Below are 18842 nucleotides of genomic sequence, written 5' to 3'. Positions count from 1 at the left end.
CTACTTGGGAGGCTGAGGCAGGAGACTCGCTTGAGCCCAGGAGTTGGAGGTTGCTGTGAGCGTGATGCCATGGCACTCTACCCAGGAGGACAGCTTGAGGCTCCGTCTCAAAAAAAAAAAAAAAAATTGGCATCCAAGGGGTGCCCTGGAACCAATCCCCCGAGAACACTGAGGCACGACTACAATACACTTATTTAAATATAGTGTGGTGGACGTGTGTGTATATATAATATACACATATATAATATTGTACATGAACAGTATATACAATAAATATATAACATATGTAATAAATAAATATACTTAAAACATTTCAAAATAAAAGACAGGTGAGCAGGTAGGCAAGTGGCACCCAGGCTCTAACCTGCATCAGGTCCCGCCTCTCCTTCTCGCCTGTACAAATGGCTTTCTTGATGGTCCGGAGCTCTGTCATGATAGCCTGCGCCTCATCCAGTTTGTAGCTGGTGTGAGCACTCGACATCTTCCGATCAATCCTAGTTTGAACACAAAAATAAGAGTCATTCCATATGCAATCACAGCATTCCACTAAATATCAATAATAAAAACTCAAAAGCTGGGAGGCGCTTGTGGCTCAGTGAGTAAGGCGCCGGCCCCATATACCGAGGGTGGCGGGTTCAAACCCAGCCCCGGCCAAACTGCAACAAAAAATAGCCGGGCGTTGTGGTGGGCGCCTGTAGTCCCAGCTACTTGGGAGGCTGAGGCAGAAGAATCACCTAAGCCCAGGAGTTGGAGGTTGCTGGAGCGACTCCACTGCACTCTACCGAGGGCGAAAAAGTGAGACTCTGTCTCTATCAAAAAACAAAACAAAACAAAACAAACTCAAAAGCTTCCCAGAAAGGTAGAAAACAGCTAAAAACAATGTTCTGGCAAAGAAAAATAAAGACCTCATGAAAGCTTCCTTCCTTGTAGTAAGTATGACTCTTCCTGCTCCAGGAGCATCCTGGGCAGGTGAGGACATCTGAGTTGTGATGCTAGTGTCCTCTACCGCCAGTTAGGCAATGAGATGGTGGCCTTGAATAATTTCCTGAAATTGTACACTCCCCTCTCAGAAAAGAGGACCATGTCTTATTATCCCCAGCATCCAGCTTTGTGGTCAAATGTTGATTAAATAAACACAAGAATGAGATCTGTGTGCAAGAATGAGATCTGAGAAATGGCAGTAAGCAGTGAGCTTTCAATAATGGTGCCTTGTGCAAAAGTTGGAAACTCTCATGTCCCCTCCCTGTCTCTCCCTCCCGCCAATCCCTGTGCACACCAGGTCTGGCTCTGGGTGGTGGAAGCAGAACACAGAACAAGACAAGTCTTGGCTCTGCCTTCAAAGAGCAGGCAGCCCCCAGAGCATGTCCTTTGTCACGTCTTCCATACCTAAGTCTTGAGCATTGGAAGCCCTCAGGGATAAGGAGCTTGGGAAACTTTTGTGCAGTAATGGAATGAATTTTTTTCTCTCAAAAACAACTAGCTTGCTTTTCCAGCTCCAGGTCCACCAGCACTGGCTTTTCCCCTACATTATCCTGAATACACAGATCACTAACTGCCAGCCCAAACTCCCTTGTTTTCCACTCACAGAAACTTCTGGTGTGCTCGTAAGTGCAAGTGGCACCCAGCTCTGCCATTCACTGGCTGTGGGATCCCGGGCGAGTCAGTTCACCTCTTTCTACCCGTTTCCTCATATCTCAAATGAGGACATTGAAAATACTTCTCCCTGGCTCGGTGCCTGTGGGTCAAGTGGCTAAAGCGCCAGCCATGTACACCCAAGGTGGCGGGTTCGAATCCAGCCCAGCCCCGCCAAACAACAATGATGGCTGCACCAAAAAATAGCCAGGTGTTATGGCGGGCGTCTGTGGTCTACTTGGGAGGCTGAGGCAGGAGACTCGCTTCAGCCCAGGAGTTGGAGGTTGCTGTGAGCTGAGATGCCATGGGACTCTACCCAGGGGGACAGCTTGAGGCTCTGTCTCAAAAAAAAAAAAAAAAAAATATATATATATATATGTGTGTGTGTGTGTGTGTGTGTATACTTCTCCCATGAGATTTTACAAGAAAATGCAAAAAAGGGGCTCACTAAGCAGGAGGCCTGGCATGCAGTATTTGTGGTTGTTATAATTATCAGGATAACATGGAATCTACTTAGGGAAGAAAAAGTAAATAATTTGCCAACTCTAGTACTTCATTATCATTAACAAATTCCTTGCTGAATATGTCACAACTCACAGCAAAACTCAGCACCAGAATTGACCTGAGCTGTCAGCATCCTTGGAATAGGAGGGCACACAGCACAAGCAGGAAACTATTCCTCCCCTTTAGAATAGGACTCTCAGGCGCAGTAATATTGCTGGGATTGCCATCAGCTACCTATGAAATATTTATGAAAACTGGTCCTGAGTCCTGTCCTGTGAAGCAGATGGAGGCACACAGTGGAAGCCTACATGTTGAATGGCGACACCTCTAAATCCCAATGGGGCCTGACCTCACAGGCATTTCCATAATATTAGGCTAGGTTACAGACACGCAGGTTTCTCAAACACACACTGCCTAGTCTGCTCTTATAACGCAGAATATTTCTTTATACATTTTTACAAAAAGGCACATGTATTTTTAACTATACAATGTTCCATGCATAAAGTTAAAATGAGTGAGCATGAACTAACGTCTGGTTGTGGGCATGGTTTTTTCTTTTTTCTCTGCTCTCATTAAGCCCCTTTCTTCACAAAACAGTATACCCTCGTGATGTGGTGGTAGGCTTTAACTCTATCACCTGACAGTCCTCACGAGATTCAGCAAGAAAATATAAAAAGTCCCTAGCACAGTGCCAGCAAGCCACCTGGCTACTAAAACATGGGAGTGAATAGCAAGGATAGTAGCAGTAGGCCCATAAACCTCTTCTACATATTCGGAATTCTTTTGTCTGTCATTCAAAACCAGCTCCATTTCCACCAAAAGGGCTAGGGTTCTCTCTCCCTGCAGGAATCTCACCCCCTTTATACAAGTTAAGCGCCTTAATCACCAGTGGTCTATTTTGTACTTTCTCACCTGTCTCAGCGTCACAATAAATTAATCAGCATAATTCACTGAAATGTTGCCTGGCAGGTGCTGTGTGGCTGAATGGTGGGATGGAAAGAGAATGGGAACCGGACTTTTGGAGACAGAACTGGGGTTCCAAATCCAACTGATGACCAGAACAAATACAGGCTCCTGGGTTCCTGCTGAAGGTAAATGTCTGCAGGTGGAACTAAGAGATTACTGATCCATCAGCCAGCTCCCAGAACCACCAAGTTGAAGGAGCCTCTTTTTACACTAATTATTATTCACTGAGGGAATATTACATAATAATTATAATTAAACTGAAGTCGATGGTCTCAACATACTTATAAACCCCCACTGAATTGACAGACAAAGCAGTTTATAATAGAAAACTGTTTTGGCATGAAATGACTGGAGGAAAAAGCAGCGCCAGAAACAGAGACAAAATTTTTCCGCTCCATCTCTAGTTCAGGAGCTCAGGCTGGGGGTGAGGTCTCTTGTAGAGATCTCAGAAGCACCACCATACATGATGTAGAAAAACAAAAAATAGAAGGAAAGTCCATGTGTTTTTCCATCTTAAATGCTGTGTGGAGAACCAAGAATCTCTTAACACAAGCAGAAATAAAAACAGCCATACATCTCAAAGTACTAACCCTGCCAACAAGGTGGCTAAACTTTTCTTGCAGAGAAATCTAGACACATTGACGTAATAATGTCTCTTTGCATTCCTCTTCTGATAAAAGGCATTCTTATACATCTTTTTTAATGTCATAAACCACAATCCACCTAGCCTGATAAAGTCAGCAGAAAGGGGTTATAGCAATTGCAGACAAAAACTCTTGCATCAGAAAAGTCTCACTGCTCTGTAACAGTCACACCAGCGTCTCTGCTAGCCTCACAATGAGAACACAGCAAGTCAGTCATCACCTGACACTGTCCCCAACAGAGAAATGAAACTCGGCTACACTGATGCAGTTTTTTTCCAAGTGCCTGGAAATGAATGCTAATCAAATATTCATAGAAGTATAGACACATGCAAATTGTTTTTTTTTTTTTTTGAGACAGAGCCTCAAACTGTCCCCCTGGGTAGAGTGCTGTGGCATCACAGCTCACAGCAACCTCCAACTCCTGGGCTCAAGCAAGTCTCCTGCCTCAGCCTCCCAAGCAGCTGGGACCACAGGTGCTTGCCACAATGCCCAGCTATTTTTTGGCTGCAGCCATCATTGTTGTCTGGCGGGCCGGGCTGGATTCGAACTCGCCACCTTAGGTGTATGTGGCTGGTGCCTTAGCCACTTGAGCCACAGGCGCCGTACCAACACATGCAAATTGTTAAAGGCTGCAATGCGAAAAGGGTTAACCATGTCTGTTGCAGTTTTATACTTAAATGTTGTGATTTCCATATGGCGTGTGGCAGCTATAAAGCCTAAGTGGAGCCATCCGTAAACCCAGGAATTGAGTGAGCAGCTTCTCAAGGCTCCAGGTTTGATGATGGGAACAGCTGCCACCCCAAGGAAAATAGGCTCTAGCTCCCATCCAGGAGAGGGCCATCAGCACCTGCAATTCATTCCACCAGTGGACACTGCAGAGTGCTGCAGAGAACAAGGCTAGGGACCTGGGTTCTGGCCTTGGCATTCCTAAAGTGGCTCTGAGATCTCAAAAAAGAATGAAGAAAATGGGATTAGAGAAGCTATGGTGGCCCTGTTCCATGAGTACCCTGCGGTGGCCAGCTGCTAGCTACAAGAGGAGCCCATGGGGGCTTAAAGCCCTTTATCCCTGCCTCAGCAGCAGCTCTCTGTGCTCTGCCTCAGATATTCCAGTTCCACATAAGGGACCGTGCGCAGGGAAGGAAAGGGAAAAGATTTTACTATTACAAGGTGTGAGAGCCACTAGATAACCAGACCTCAAAGCCAGGAATCTTTGAAATATTATTTTTAAATAGTTGTACATGATAGGAAATATTACTATATAAATGTATTATTGGCCGGGTGCAGTGGCTCGCGCCTGTAATCCCAGTACTTGGGAGGCTGAGGCAAGAAAATCACTTAAGTCCAAGAGTTAGGGGTTGCTGTGAGCCACAGCACTCTACCAAGGGTGACAAAGGGAGACTCTGTCTCAATAAAATAAATAGATAAAATGTATTATTATATACATTAATACATTATAGCATATTTGATTATATAATTATGTAAGTATACAAATACTTTCTAAAAATAGTGTAGTATATTAAGCACTTATTGAGTGATAGGGTCTTGCTACATGCTTTAAACTTGTCGTCTCATTTAACCCTCCAGTGGCCTTAGATATGAGCGTAATCTTTTTGGATTTTATCACGAAGAAGTTGAATTTCAGAGTGATTAACTAAAGTGTCCCAGATGACAAGCAAGTATCCGGCAGAGCCAGGATTCAAACCCACATGCTGACTCCAAAGCCTGCACAGGATCATGGGGTGTGGTGGTGCCCCTTCCTGCTAAGTACAACAATCCTCAGAGTAGTTATGGTGGGGATGGATGTTTTTACAAGAGCAAGTCATGTTTCAGTAACGCAAACCATCTCCATTTTTCAATTATAATCAATTTCCATCCAATAAAAATTTCAAAGGATAGGAAACTACTTCTTTTACTTCTGCAAAATTCATTTGAGAGTTCTTTCTCTTTTAAAAGAATTCCCTATAAAATTTTGGTCAAATTTAGATGATGTGCTCAATGATTTGGTATTTTTCTGAAATATCAATGTATTCCAGTTCATTGAAAAAAAAATCATAATATCTGTGACTGCCAAAGAACTTCTTATTCTGCTTTCAAGCTTACGAGTACAAGGCAGTGGTTTTACCATACATCAGAAATAAAAACACAGAAAAGTGGCGACTGCTCAAGGAGAATAAACAAGGATGTAAGTTATCATGCAATGTGAAAAAAAACAAATCTGCACACAGGCTCGTGGTCTTTACTTTTCCACCCTCTCCTTTTTACACACAGCTTCAAGAATGTTAAGTGACTTGTTCAAGGTCACATAGCCAGTTAAGAGGTATAGCGAGTTCATAGCCAAGGCCTCACACCAGCTCTTATCCTCTTCATTGCTGGGTTAGCAATACACTCAGAAGTCAAGGCTTCCAACTGCCTACTGTGTCAAACCTGAAGGCCCACCCACAAAGCCAGTCAAATGTTATCTCAAAGTAAACTGGTGCTCTTTATGGTTTGTTTTAGTAAGAAACAGGTTAGGGAGAAAAGGAGAAAATACAACTTCAGATGAGGAACGTAGTACCATTGAAAAGGCATTTTTGAGATGTTTCTCATCAACTTCTACCTCTCACTGCCCTAAAGTTTCCATATTTGTTGTTCAATTTATTTATTTATTTATTTATTTATTTTGAGACAGAGCCTCAAGCTGTCCCCCTGGGTAGAGTGCCATGGCATCACAGCTCACACAACCTCCAACTCCTGGGCTCAAGCGAGTCTCCTGCCTCAGCCTCCCAAGTAGCTGGGACCACAGGCGCCCGCCACAACGCCCGGCTATTTTTTGGTTGCAGCCATCATTGTTGCTTGGCGGGTCCGGGCTGGGGATGCGAACCCACCACCTTAGGTGTACGTGGCTGGCGCCTTAGCCAGTTGAGCTATAGGTGCCGAGCCTGTTGTTCAATTTATTATGTCAAGAGAACTGCACTGTAAAAATAAGAGTAAAATCACACAACTTCTTAACCCCACATCTTGAAGAAACGAGCTGCCAGGCCTCTAAAGATATTCCATGTTAATACCACAGATTATAGCCCAAGAGAATGGGAGTTTTATTACAAATTCTACCTTTTGCATCAGCAGCTCTGGCAGAGGGCCTTGGGTGAACCTCAGAAAACTTTTGGGGACTTTCTATCAACTGCAGGTTCTGTGTGGAACACCAGACCTGCCCCACAACCAAGAATAATGCTTTTTGTCTCTTCCCCCTTTCTCTATGTTTCACTATTATTTGAGTATTGCTGGTTTTCACGTACCTTATGTGACATGTGACATGTTTATGGGAGATTGTTAATCTAAGCCTACCTATACTAACTGTGAACAATCTCATCCGCTTTGAAATTACCAAATTCCTTCAGACAGAAAATGCTGATTCTATTATCTAGTAATGCCTCACTCTGGTGCTGAATGTTTAGAAGTGCATAGCTGCTCTTACTGAAGGAAACAAACGAGTTTAAGTCCACTCCCATCAACCCAATGGGGAAGCTAAGCAAATAATTAAAAGGCTCAAAGTAAACTGGCTCAGCCCAGTGGACCTCATGGAAACTGGTCATTGGAATATTTGGTAAACCTCCCTTTCTGTGATACAACTTCAGATGAGAAACCTAGTACCATTGAAAAGGCATTTTTGAGAAGTTGTATTTTCTCCTTTACTCCCTAACCTGTTTCTTACTAAAACAAACCATAAAGAGCATCAGTTTACTTTGAGATAGAGGTAATAAGTAAAGGATTCTTTATAAAAACATGGCCAAAACACAGAGGAGAGGTAATGCTGGAGGCCAGTGTAGCAAGACATCTCTGAGTTCCTCACAGCCCAGCTAAAGCTTCTGGCCCAGGAAAGATCCACCCTCACTCAGAGTGGCCCAGTGCCCAAGAATGAAGTGTCCCAGTGATGGCCACCGGTCAGCAGAAGCAGAAATGCCAGCCACTTCACACAGCACCCAGAGGCCTCCATTCATTCCACTGAGCCCGCCTCCTGCTGGGAACTATCAGGGGCCTCAGGAGCAAGCTGGGAACAAGGCAAAGTCCTTGTCCTCATGCAGCGTTATTCGAGGCAGGAAGATGGACAATAGAAAGCAAACTGGTAGTCCATGCAGTGATCAGCGTTTTAAAGAAAAGAAGGAAGCCATGTTTGGGGCTTGAGTGTAATAGAGAGAGCACCTTTCCAGAAAGGCCAGCTAAACAAGGATCTCAGCAAGAGTCACTAGCCAAAGACTGCGCAGAGGAGGGAGCAGGCACACAAGAACTGGGGGAAAATGCTCCAGGAAGAAGGAGGTGCAAGTACTAACCCTAAAGGCAGGATGTCCCCAGCATGCCAGACAGTTAGCAGGGTGGTTGAGGTAAGCAAGGAGTGAAACCAGGGGGAAATGAGGTTAGGCCAGGGGGGCCACCTCATCTGGAGTCTGGCTTCTATTTCGAGAGAGAAAGCCGAAGGAGGGTCACAAGCAGAGGACACAATATTGAAGAATCCCTGTGGCTACTGCATAAGAATGGTGAGTCATAATAGTGCACGGCCCAGAGCAATCATGGTGGAAACTGTGAGAAGGATCAGGTCTGGGGTGTGGAAACATCACATCATAACCAATAGATGTAGTACAGTGACAACGCGGTCAGGGCAGTGTTCCCCTAAAGAACTATCTGCCACTGGGCCAGTGCTCACGGATGTGATAGATGTCATAGTAAGAAAGGGCTCCAGGCTCGGTGCCTGTGGCTCAAGCAGCTAAGGCACCAGCCAGAAACACCTACGGTGGCGGGTTGGAATCCAGTCCAGGCCCACCAAACAATGACAGCTGCAACCAAAAAATAGCTAGGCGTTGTGGCGGGCACCTGTGGTCCCAGCTACTTGGGAGGCTGAGGCAGTAGACTCGCTTAAGCCCAGGAGTTGGAGGTTGCTGTGAGCTGTGATGTCACGGCACTCTACCCAGGGGGACAGCATGAGGCTCTGTCTAGAAAGAAAGAAAGAAAGAAAGAGCGAGCTCCAATGCCCCTTCAATGTTCCCATAATCACAGGAAACTCAGGATGAAGCAATGTTAAATGAGGTTCCGAGCTGCAGGGCAACTCAGAGTCTAACACAGGAAATATTCGAGATCTCCAGGAAAGAACTAGTGGAGTGAATCTGCCCACACCTATTGGTGTACTCAGCCCAATCTCATGGATCGCCCATTTTGGAAATACTGTATACACTTTGGTTCTGAGTCCTTTCCCTTTGCCTCTGGATACTAGTAATAAATTACACTAAGGTACTTTTGAAACGACCTTCAGAAACTTTAGGGCAACAGAGTCCAGCAAATCTTTCCTTGGAAATGAAAGTCTTCACCTATTTTCTCAAGACTTTTATAAAAAGCCTCAAGAGAAAGGCAAATTAAAATTACACTGAGATACTATCTCTCTCTCTCTCTCTCTTTTTGAGACAGAGTCTCACTATGTCACCCTTGGTAGAGTACTGTGGCGTCACAGCTCACAGCAACCTCAAACTCTTGGGCTTAAGCGATTCTCTTGCCTCAGCCTCCCAAGTAGCTGGGACTACAGGTGCCTGCCACAACACCCTACTATCTTTTTGTTGTTGTTACAGTTGTTTAGCTGGCCCAGGCCAGGTTTGAACCCACCACCCTTGATGTACGTGCCTGGTGCCGTAACCACTGTGCTACCGGCGCCGAGCCAGAGATACTATCTCTTACCTACAAAACTGGCAAAAATATAAAAGTTTATCAACACATTCTTTTGGCAAAGATATAGGAAAAGAGAAAACTCATATGTTAGCAGTGGGAATGCAAAATGGTGCAATCCCTAGGGGGGAATTTGGCCATATCCAATATAAATTAATCATCCTTAATCCAAAGTTTCAAAATCCAAAACATTTTGAGTACTGACATGATGCTCAAAGGAAATACTCATTGAAGCATTTTGGATTTCAGTCTTTCAGATCAAGGATATTGAACTAGTACTCAGCATAATGCAAATATTCCAAAATTTCAAGAAACCCAAAATCTTAAACAAGGACTTTTGGTCTCGGGAATTTTAGATAAGGAATAGTCAACCTATAATACCACAAATGCCTTCACTCTTTCACCCAGCAAGCCTACTTAGAGGAACTTATCCTAAAAGATACATATGCACAACATTAGGTAAAAAGCTGATGAGAAATAATGATAAATGGAAGTATCAAGCCAACAAGGCCAGAACCCGCCAATAATCTTCACACCATGAAAAAAAGACAACCAGATCATACAAGCCTCCTTTTGGAAATAATACCTCCACCACTTCCCACAAGACATTCTTAATGAAAAAAAAAAGAAAAGAAAAAGGAACCAAACTTGAAAAAGATCAAACCTCTCAAACTAATTATATCCACTTGCATAGATAACAGGAGACAGAGGAACATGTTCAATCACCCTTGTGAATTCAAGTAGCAAAAATTCTACTGGACAAGAAAATTACTTTCTTCAGCAAATAAGTTGTCATGAAAAAAAGGGAAGGGGAGCAGAGATTAGAAGACTTAAGAGACACATCAACCAATCACAGTGTGTGGGCCTCATCTGGATCTGGACCCAAACAGCTAAAGAAATAGGGGGACTCACAGGAAACAGGGTACCTATCGAGCAAGGTATGGGGACAAGAGTTGTGTTTTCAAAAGGAGCCCATAACTTTAGGAGAGATATTTATGGATTAAATGTGTTTACAGGATTTTCTTTAATAAGGCAGTGATAGCTCAGCAGGTCAGGCAGGGTCACAGATGAACCAAAATTACTCATTGTGTGGATAAAATGGAGTGAGAGGTACCGGAGGTTTCATTATGCTATTGTCTCTACTTTTGTGTATGTTTGACACTTGTCATTATTAAAAGTTGATGTATATGCTTCATATATGTATATAGGTATAATTATATACATACACATATGAATATACATACTCTATATCACTAAGTCATTAATACATCCACGGCCAGCTCCCCTCTATGACAATTAACAATGTATATAGGTTTAAAATAAAATACAAAAACTTCTTTTTTCCTTACTTGGATCCAAGTGTAATGATGGATTTCCTTGCTAGCCAGGAAATTCACCAAGGTAAACAAGTCAAGTTTAAAATGTTGTAAGCAGCCAAGCTCCTGGTGAGGTGCTCTGGAAAAGAATACACTGGATATTCTGGGAAGCAGGAACAGCAGAAAATTTTCTAGAAGAAAATCTACAACCGCTGCCTTAAATTGATGTTGGAAATATAATTAGAGAAGCTCCATATTTATGTACAACAGCTCATGTGCTGTCTATACTTATAGTCAGGATTTCACAGAAGTGGGATAATCACATTTTCAATGCTTAAAAAGGGTTTTCAAAATTTCTCCGTAAATGATATACATTAGCAGGATTTGATCCAAACATAGAAGCCCAATTTTCAATATCATAAAAAATAATGAGGCTGTTTTTATCTTAATGCCTGTGGAACTCAGAGAAAGGCTACCAGATTTTTTTCATTTACAAAGAGTAGCAAAAGTGCCCATGTTCCTCGTCTTCCTCTGAGGCTGCGCCACAGAATAAAGTAAACATAAGCAGTGACAGCGCAGCATCAAACAGACTGGACGCACCTACGCCCCTGGGAGGTTGCTGCTGGGGGCAGGCCCCTGAGGACCAAAGCCAAGTGCTGGGCCTCCCTGCACCACTCCTCAGCCTCCTCAGGGGAGGGTGGGCATCTTCTCAAGCTCTGGCAGGCACCAGAAGCCTCCCCTTGGCAAGGGCCAAGTTTACAATCGCTGCTCCCAAGCATGGGATCTTGATAATGAAAGAAGAAAAAACAAGCAGCACTGGCCTTTCTCTCGTCCAGGAGCACAACTCATACTCCATCTTGCTTCATGTCTAATATACATGGAGAAACAGTTTCCTATTCTGCAAACTACTGCACCTATAAGAGATGCATTTATTTCCTAGCAATGCCAAGGGAAAGGGGATTTTCTCAGTTATTAGCACATTTTATATTCTAGATTATTCAGTCGTAGCTAACATTGCAATATAATCTTTATCTTCAAATAAGGAAATGGGAGTTTGCGAGAATGATGGAGCCCGGGTGAAGGAATAGGAGTAGTTCCCACAATCCTGCTACAGAAGCCATAGTCAGTGGGGGGAAGTGCCAGGCTTGGCTCCCCTCTGACACTCAGGGGTCCTGTGCAAACCCAGACCATTCCTGAACCCCAGTTACCTTCCTCAGAGCCTCTCCGAGTGAGAGTTAAATTAACAGCCTCCAGCACACACAATGCCCAGCATTAAAACTATGTTATCCATGGCAGCGCCCGTAGTTCAGTGGGTAGGGTGCCATCCACATACACTGAGGCTGGCGGGTTTGAACCCAGCCCGGGCCAGCTAAAACAACAATGGCAATTGCAACTTAAAAAAAATAAAAAATAGCCAGGCGTTGTGGCAGGCACCTGTAGTCCCAGCTATTCAGGAGGCTGAAGCAAGAGAATTGCTTAAGCCCAAGAGTTTGAGGTTGCTGTAAGCTGTGACACCATGGCCCTCTACTGAGGGTGACATAGTAAAACTCTGTCTCAAAAACAAACAAACAAAAAAAAAAAACCTATGTTATCCACAGACATCATAGAGTCATGAAAGAAAGCTATAGTATGGCCCAATCATAGTAGGAAATCAATCTCAAGTTCAACTAGGCAGTCATGGTCACTTTCATGACCTGTCAAATTAAGTGATTTGCTTATGCTTATTCCTTGTTTAAGTCACCTAGGGCATGGTATTTTTATAGCAGCTTAAGCCGACTAAGACAATCACCATTTACAGATGAGAAAAGTACGTCCAAGTTTAGCAACCAAAGCCAGTGAACCAACAGAGGCTAACTTGGGCAACAAGCAGAAAATACCCTTTACTAAAGAAATGAATTCTTTCAGACAAACACTATCATCATTTGTAAAACAGCTTTAGTTCATTAAAACTGCTCATTTAGGCTCAGCACCCGTAGCACAATGGTTACGGCGCCAGCCACATACACCAAGGGTGGTGGGTTTGAACCCGGGCCTAGGCCAGCTAAACAACTGCAACAAAAAAATAGCTGGGCACTGTGGCCTCTAGTCCCAGCTACTTGGGAGGCTGAGTCAAGAGAATCGCTTAAGCCCAAGAGTTTGAGGTTGCTGTGAGCTGTGACGCCATGGCACTCTACCAAGGGCAACATAGTGAGACTCTGTCTTAAAAAAAAAAAACAAAAAACCTGCTCATTTAATAGCTTAATTATAAGAAATTCATATCTAAAGTCTTAGTAGACTAAAGTTCTAATTGTACAGGTGAAAACAGGAGGAAGACGTACAGACCAGACTAAAAGAACGTTCTATGATGATAGAAATCTATTACATGTACTGTCTAATACAGTAGCCTCAGACCAGTGGTTCCCAACTAGGGCAAATATGTCCTCTAGGGGACACTTAGCAATGTGTGGAAACACTTTGGTTGTTACACTGGAGGTGGGGGTGCTCCTGGCATCTAGTGGGTAAGGACCATGGATGCTGCTCAACATCCTACAGTGCACAGGATAGTTCCCCCAAGACAAAGAATGATCTAGCCCCAAATGTCATCTGCAATGGCTACATGTGACTACTAAGCACTTCAAATGGGACTATCAAGACTAGGGAACCAAATTTTTAATTTTTACTTTAATTAATTTCAATTTAAATTTTAGAATTAAAAAATTCAGGAAAATAAAGCCATAAGAAACAAATTTAAATGTAAATAGCCATGGGTATCTTGGACTGTGCAGCTATAGCAAATGTGCATAAATATAAAAATAAGGGTCTCATTTCCCATTTGAAGGAATGAAGTATCACGAACAAAAAGAGAGATTGTCATGGTCAGAACTAGGCAACAGTGAGCATAAATAAAGGCATAAAAGCAAAGGTGATGAAGCTTTCAGACAGTGTCCAGGTATCGGACAGGTCAGGACAAGAAGAAATCTCAGGAAGGTGCTTCTGTCTGTAAGCACAGGCAACTCACTCTTGCAGGGTCTCCACCCCCTTTTCTTTGTGCTGCAGTTCCTGCTTCATCTGGGTCAGCTCTCGTTTTAATCTGGAAAGCTAAAGACAAATCATATTTTTTTTCCAAAAACAGGCTGTGAAAAATTATTTCTATAATTGTTATTAACATTGTCATCTAAGTTTCTAATTAGCTTGCAATTCAGTAGATCATCTATTCTCTCCGTGAACTTCCGCTCACATACATAATCCCAGACTGCTGACAGGTCCCTACTCAAGTGGGGAACCAGCACCTACATACAGTAGGACCGCCATAGCTTCTCCTCCCTATACTGACCACCCTCATAAATTGATCTAATTTTCACAGGTTGGATGTACAGCACATGTACGTATCAGCATAGTAGGCCTAGTTCTTATGTTGACCACGTCCGGGTGTTGACCAGTTTGTTACAATTCCTTGGGTGGTCAACTTTCAGAGGTTCTACTGTATTTTCTTTTTCAAGTTAATGATGTACACATTACAATTAGCAAACTTGGTAATACCTTGTTCATCTTTCCTTCTACTACTCTGGATCCCACATAAGAAACTTTATCTCTGAAAGCAGTGCTCCCTGACTGCCTGAAATCCAACTGGACCTGGAGTACTTATCTAAACAGACTCTGGGACCTGTTCCAGGCCTATCGAAACTTTGGGGGGAGAGGGGTAGGTCTGGAATTCACATTTTAAAACGAGCTCCCCAGGTGTTTTTCCTAGGTGTGATAAAATTTGAAAATCACCAAACTAAAAGGCACACCCTGGATCAGGGAACGACACACCAGGAGAGGAGAAGGCTTAACTGCCTAATGTTACCCATGCTTTGTCACAAACACAACAAAAGTGTTCACCTTCACAGATAACCAAGACAAGGGTCTAAAGAGATTAGGCAAGGTAGCAAATAAATAATTCAGGCATTACCAGGGAAGGAGCATCAGAGCCTTCTGTCAAACACTGTTGCAGGAGTGATCCCTCTGGGACTAACTAGTGAACCAGGGGAGAAGGCAATTCCAAGGTTGCCAAGGCCAAGGCCAGCATCCTGCTCATGTGGGCAAGCAGCCCTGTGAGACCCGGCCTTGTCACTAAACTAAAGGGTTGGTGAGTCCACCCCCATGAAACATGCACAGGGGCACACACTACTTTTTTTTAGATGAGCTAAGGCTTTAAAATAAAACTTTTCCTTCCTATTGGAAAAAAGCTGAAAATAAAACAAAATGCAATAATCCAAGAAATCAAAAACTTTAGTAAAATATGAGTGTCAGACACACTCATTACCATGAAATGAACCATGATCAATGATGTTATACAAAAATACATATGATGCTTCCAGTTGTGAAAACAATGGTTTTACTCACCCTATCCCGACGACTTGCTATTTCTGCTTTAATTTGGTGTGGGTCGTACTTTGTATTTGTTGAATATCCAGAGAATGCTAAACAGAAAGAAGATATTTTATTTTATAAGGGATCTTTCAAAATAAATACATATGTATAAGGAACTTTTGATGCAATATATTAAATAATTAATTCTAAGTCTCAGATTAACAAGTGGTCATTGGCTTCTCAAGAATTAACATTTCACATCCCCAAGTTTTGGGGTTTTTTTTTTTTTTTGAGACAGAACTTCAAGCTGTCACCCTGGGTAGAGTGCCGTGGCATCACAGCTCATAGCAACCCCCAACTCCTGGGCTCAAGCAATTCTCCTGCCTCCACCTCCCAAGTAGCTGGGACTACAGGCACCCACCACAGCGCCCGGCTATTTTTTGGTTGCAGCCATCATTGTTGTTTGGCAGGCCCAGGCTGAATTTGAACCTCCCAGCTCAGGTGTATGTGGTTGGCACCTTAGCTGCTTGAGCCACAGGCGCTGAGCCATCCCCAAGTTTTGATATTTGACTTTCTACGTGATCCCATATAATAAAATACATGGCTGTAAGTAAATCAAAACTCTGTTTAGTTCTACTATAAAACTACTAGGTTAAATACCATTATACACAGTAGGAGAAAGAGGTATGGTTATGGTATAGAAAACTGTCCTCAATATGTGAATAGTATATGCAGCATCAACTCATTTTTACTTCCTTTTAAAATATAGACACAAAAGTCACTGGAAAAATAGAATCAGAAAGTTAACTGTGGTTATTCTCAGTGGTTGCATTACAAACAATTTTATTTTTATTTTCTTTATATCTATATTCTCCAGATAAATTTTTTTTTATTAAATCATAGCTGTGTACATTAATGCAATCATGGGGTACAATGTGCTGATTTTACACACAATCTGAAATGCTTTCATCAAACTGGTCAGCATAGCCTTCACGGCATTTTCTTAGTTATTGTGTTAAGACATTTATATTCTGGCTCTGTGCCTATGGCTCAAGTAGCTAAGGTGCCAGCCACATACACCTAAGGTGGCAGGTTCGAATCCAGCCCAGGCCCGCCAAACAACAACGCCGGCTACAACCAAAAAATAGCAGGGCATTGTGGCGGGCGCCTGTGGTCCCAGCTACTTGGGAGGCTGAGGCAGGAGACTCACTTGAGCCCAGGAATTGGAGGTTGCTGTGAGCTATGATGCCACAGCACTCTACCCAGGGGGATAACTTGAGGCTCCGTCTCAAAAAAGGAAGATAGAATATATTCTACACCTAGTAAATTTCAGATGTACCCTTGTAAGATGCACTGTAGGTATAGTCCCACCAATTACTCTCCCTCCACCCATCCTGCCCCCTCCCCTTCCCCCTTCTTCTTGGGCTATAATTGGGTTATAGCTTTCATAAGCAAGCTATAAATTGGTTTCATAGTAAAAGTGAGTACACTGGATACTTTTTCTTCCATTCTTGAGATACTTTGCTAAGAAGATTATGTTCCAGCTCCATCCATGCAAACATGTAAGAGGTAAAGTCTCCATCTTTCTCTAAGGTTGCATAATATCCCATGGTATATGTACATATACCACAATTTATTGATCCATTCATGGGTTGATGGGCATTTGGGCTTCTTCCACGACTTAGCAATTATGAATTGGGCTGCAATAAACATTCTAGTACATGTATCTTTGTTATAAGTGATTTTTGGCCTTCTGGATATATACCTAGTAGAGGAATTATAGGATTGAATGGCAGGTCTATTTTTAGATTTCTAAGTGTTCTCCAAACATCTTTCCAAAAGGAATGTATTAGTTTGCATTCCCACCAACAATGTAGAAGTGTTCCCTTTTCTCCAAGATAAATAATTTTTGACATAAGAAAACAAATATTAATGGGTGGCACCTGTGGCTCAGTGGGTAGGGCGCTGGCCACATACCCTAGAGTGGTAGGTTTGAGCCTGGCCTGGGCCTGCTAAACAACAATGATAACTGCCACAAAAAAAATAGCCAGGCATTGTGGCAGGCACCTATAGTCCCAGCTACTTGGGAGGCTGAGGCAAGAGAATCACTTAAGCCCAAGAGTTTGAGGTTGGTGTGAGCTGTGACGCAACAGCACTCTACTGAGGGCGACATAGTGAGACTCTGTCTCAAAAAAGAAAAAAGAAAACAATATTAAATACTTGTAAAATAAAGACAACTTTCTGGCCAAGCACAGTGGATCACACCTGTAATGCTAGAATTCTGGAAGGCTAAGGTGGGAAAATTACTTGAAGCCAGGAGTTTGAGACCAGCCTGAGCAAAAGTGAGACCCTGTCTCTACTAAAAGTAGAAACAACTAGCTGGGTTCAGTAGCACATGCCAGTAGTCCCAGCTACTCAGAAGGCAGAGGCAGGAGGATCACTCGAGTCCAGGAGTTTGAGGTTGTTGTGACCTGTGATGCCACTGACTCTAGCCAGGGTGACAAGAGTGAAACTCTATCCCAAAAAACAAAACAAGACAGCTTTCTAGTATTGTGTCAGTACCTGGAAGGCTTACAAAAAAGTTATGCCCCCAAGTTGTTTGTCCCATGGAAACAGAAGTGAGGCACTCATACATTTATTCTCACAGCTGATTTTTAATAGATATTTAGCTAAAAGACATTGCGTAGCTAAATGTTTTCTTAAACAGGGTAGTGCACATGGTTTAAATTCTTGCTATAGACACAGCATCACTTTCATGATTAGCTAATACCTAGGGGTGAAAAAGACCACAGAACTGTTTACACACTAGGCGCAGTCTGCCAATCACTGTTCACACAGAGAGCTGCAAACATTTTCCAGTGTTAGAGCAGCCAGAGCAGCAAGTGGCTATTCCTAATTACTCCGTCTACTCTCCAATGCTTTTTCCTGATGTTTCTGTCTCCTTTGTTTATGCTTCTGAAACCATGGGCTTCCATTCTCTTCTGTAGTTGGTAGAATGTTCCTTTGTCTTCATCTGTAAGTCACCCCACACTAGTGTCATCTGCCTCCCGATTACTGCCATTAACATCACCTGCTCAGACGATACATCTACAGGGCCAGCATCTTTTCTTTTACTCTTTTGGTCTGGGTACCAAAGGCTGACTGTCATTTAGATAACTTAGGTGCCAACAACTAGAAACAAATTCAAAATCATTTCCTGATTTCATATTGGAAAAAGATGGCTCAAAGCCATCAAGTAGCTTAAACAGCAAGATTATTTAAAACCTTAATCAGAACTACATGCAGTTAACTTAAGTAGTCAGATCTCCTATTTCAACAACAATCCTATAAAACAATCTACTATTTCTACCCTGTTCAGTTTGAATTTCAAACTGAATCTATAGAAATAAATAACTAGAGGAGCTGAACATCTGCCAACTTGACCTCAAATTTTCTTAGAATTGTGAGCTCTCAAAGACATGAAGTAAGGAAGGGGGAATGGGTGGAGGGAGGGGGATTGGAGGGGATCACTTCTAAGGTTTATCTTACAAGGGTACAAGTGAATCTTGCTAAGAGTAGAATGTGAACGTTTTAAAACAATAACTGAGAAAATGACATGAAGGCTCTGTTGACCAGTTTGATGGAAGTATTTCGGATTGCATGTGAAAACTCCACACTGTATCCCAGAAGTACATTAATGTACATAGTTACCATTCAATTAAAAAAAAAAAAAGACATGAAGTAAAATATATTTAAAACAGAATTCTTGGCTCGGTGCCTGTGG

The 18842-nt window shown here is 42.7% G+C and overlaps 1 protein-coding gene across 2 annotated transcripts in view; it reads right to left on the bottom strand.

Annotated features, from left to right (window-relative positions):
* WWC3 (WWC family member 3) overlaps positions 1-18842 on the bottom strand; it is a 146305-nt gene that overhangs the window by 56733 nt on the left and 70730 nt on the right. For both annotated transcript variants that reach the window (XM_003793098.3, XM_023515070.1), the window contains exons 4-6: positions 15113-15189; positions 13746-13825; positions 365-494 (exon numbers count right to left, since the gene is read on the bottom strand). In XM_003793098.3, coding sequence (XP_003793146.1) covers positions 365-494; positions 13746-13825; positions 15113-15189 — 287 coding nt within the window. The remainder of the gene's footprint in view (positions 1-364; positions 495-13745; positions 13826-15112; positions 15190-18842) is intronic.

This window comes from Otolemur garnettii, unplaced genomic scaffold, assembly GCF_000181295.1.
Source record: "Otolemur garnettii isolate 467f Iridium unplaced genomic scaffold, OtoGar3 scaffold00065, whole genome shotgun sequence".
Classification (NCBI taxonomy): Eukaryota; Metazoa; Chordata; class Mammalia; order Primates; family Galagidae; genus Otolemur; species Otolemur garnettii.
Note: the sequence above shows the minus strand (reverse complement) of the source record. Positions and strands in the feature narration are given on the sequence as shown.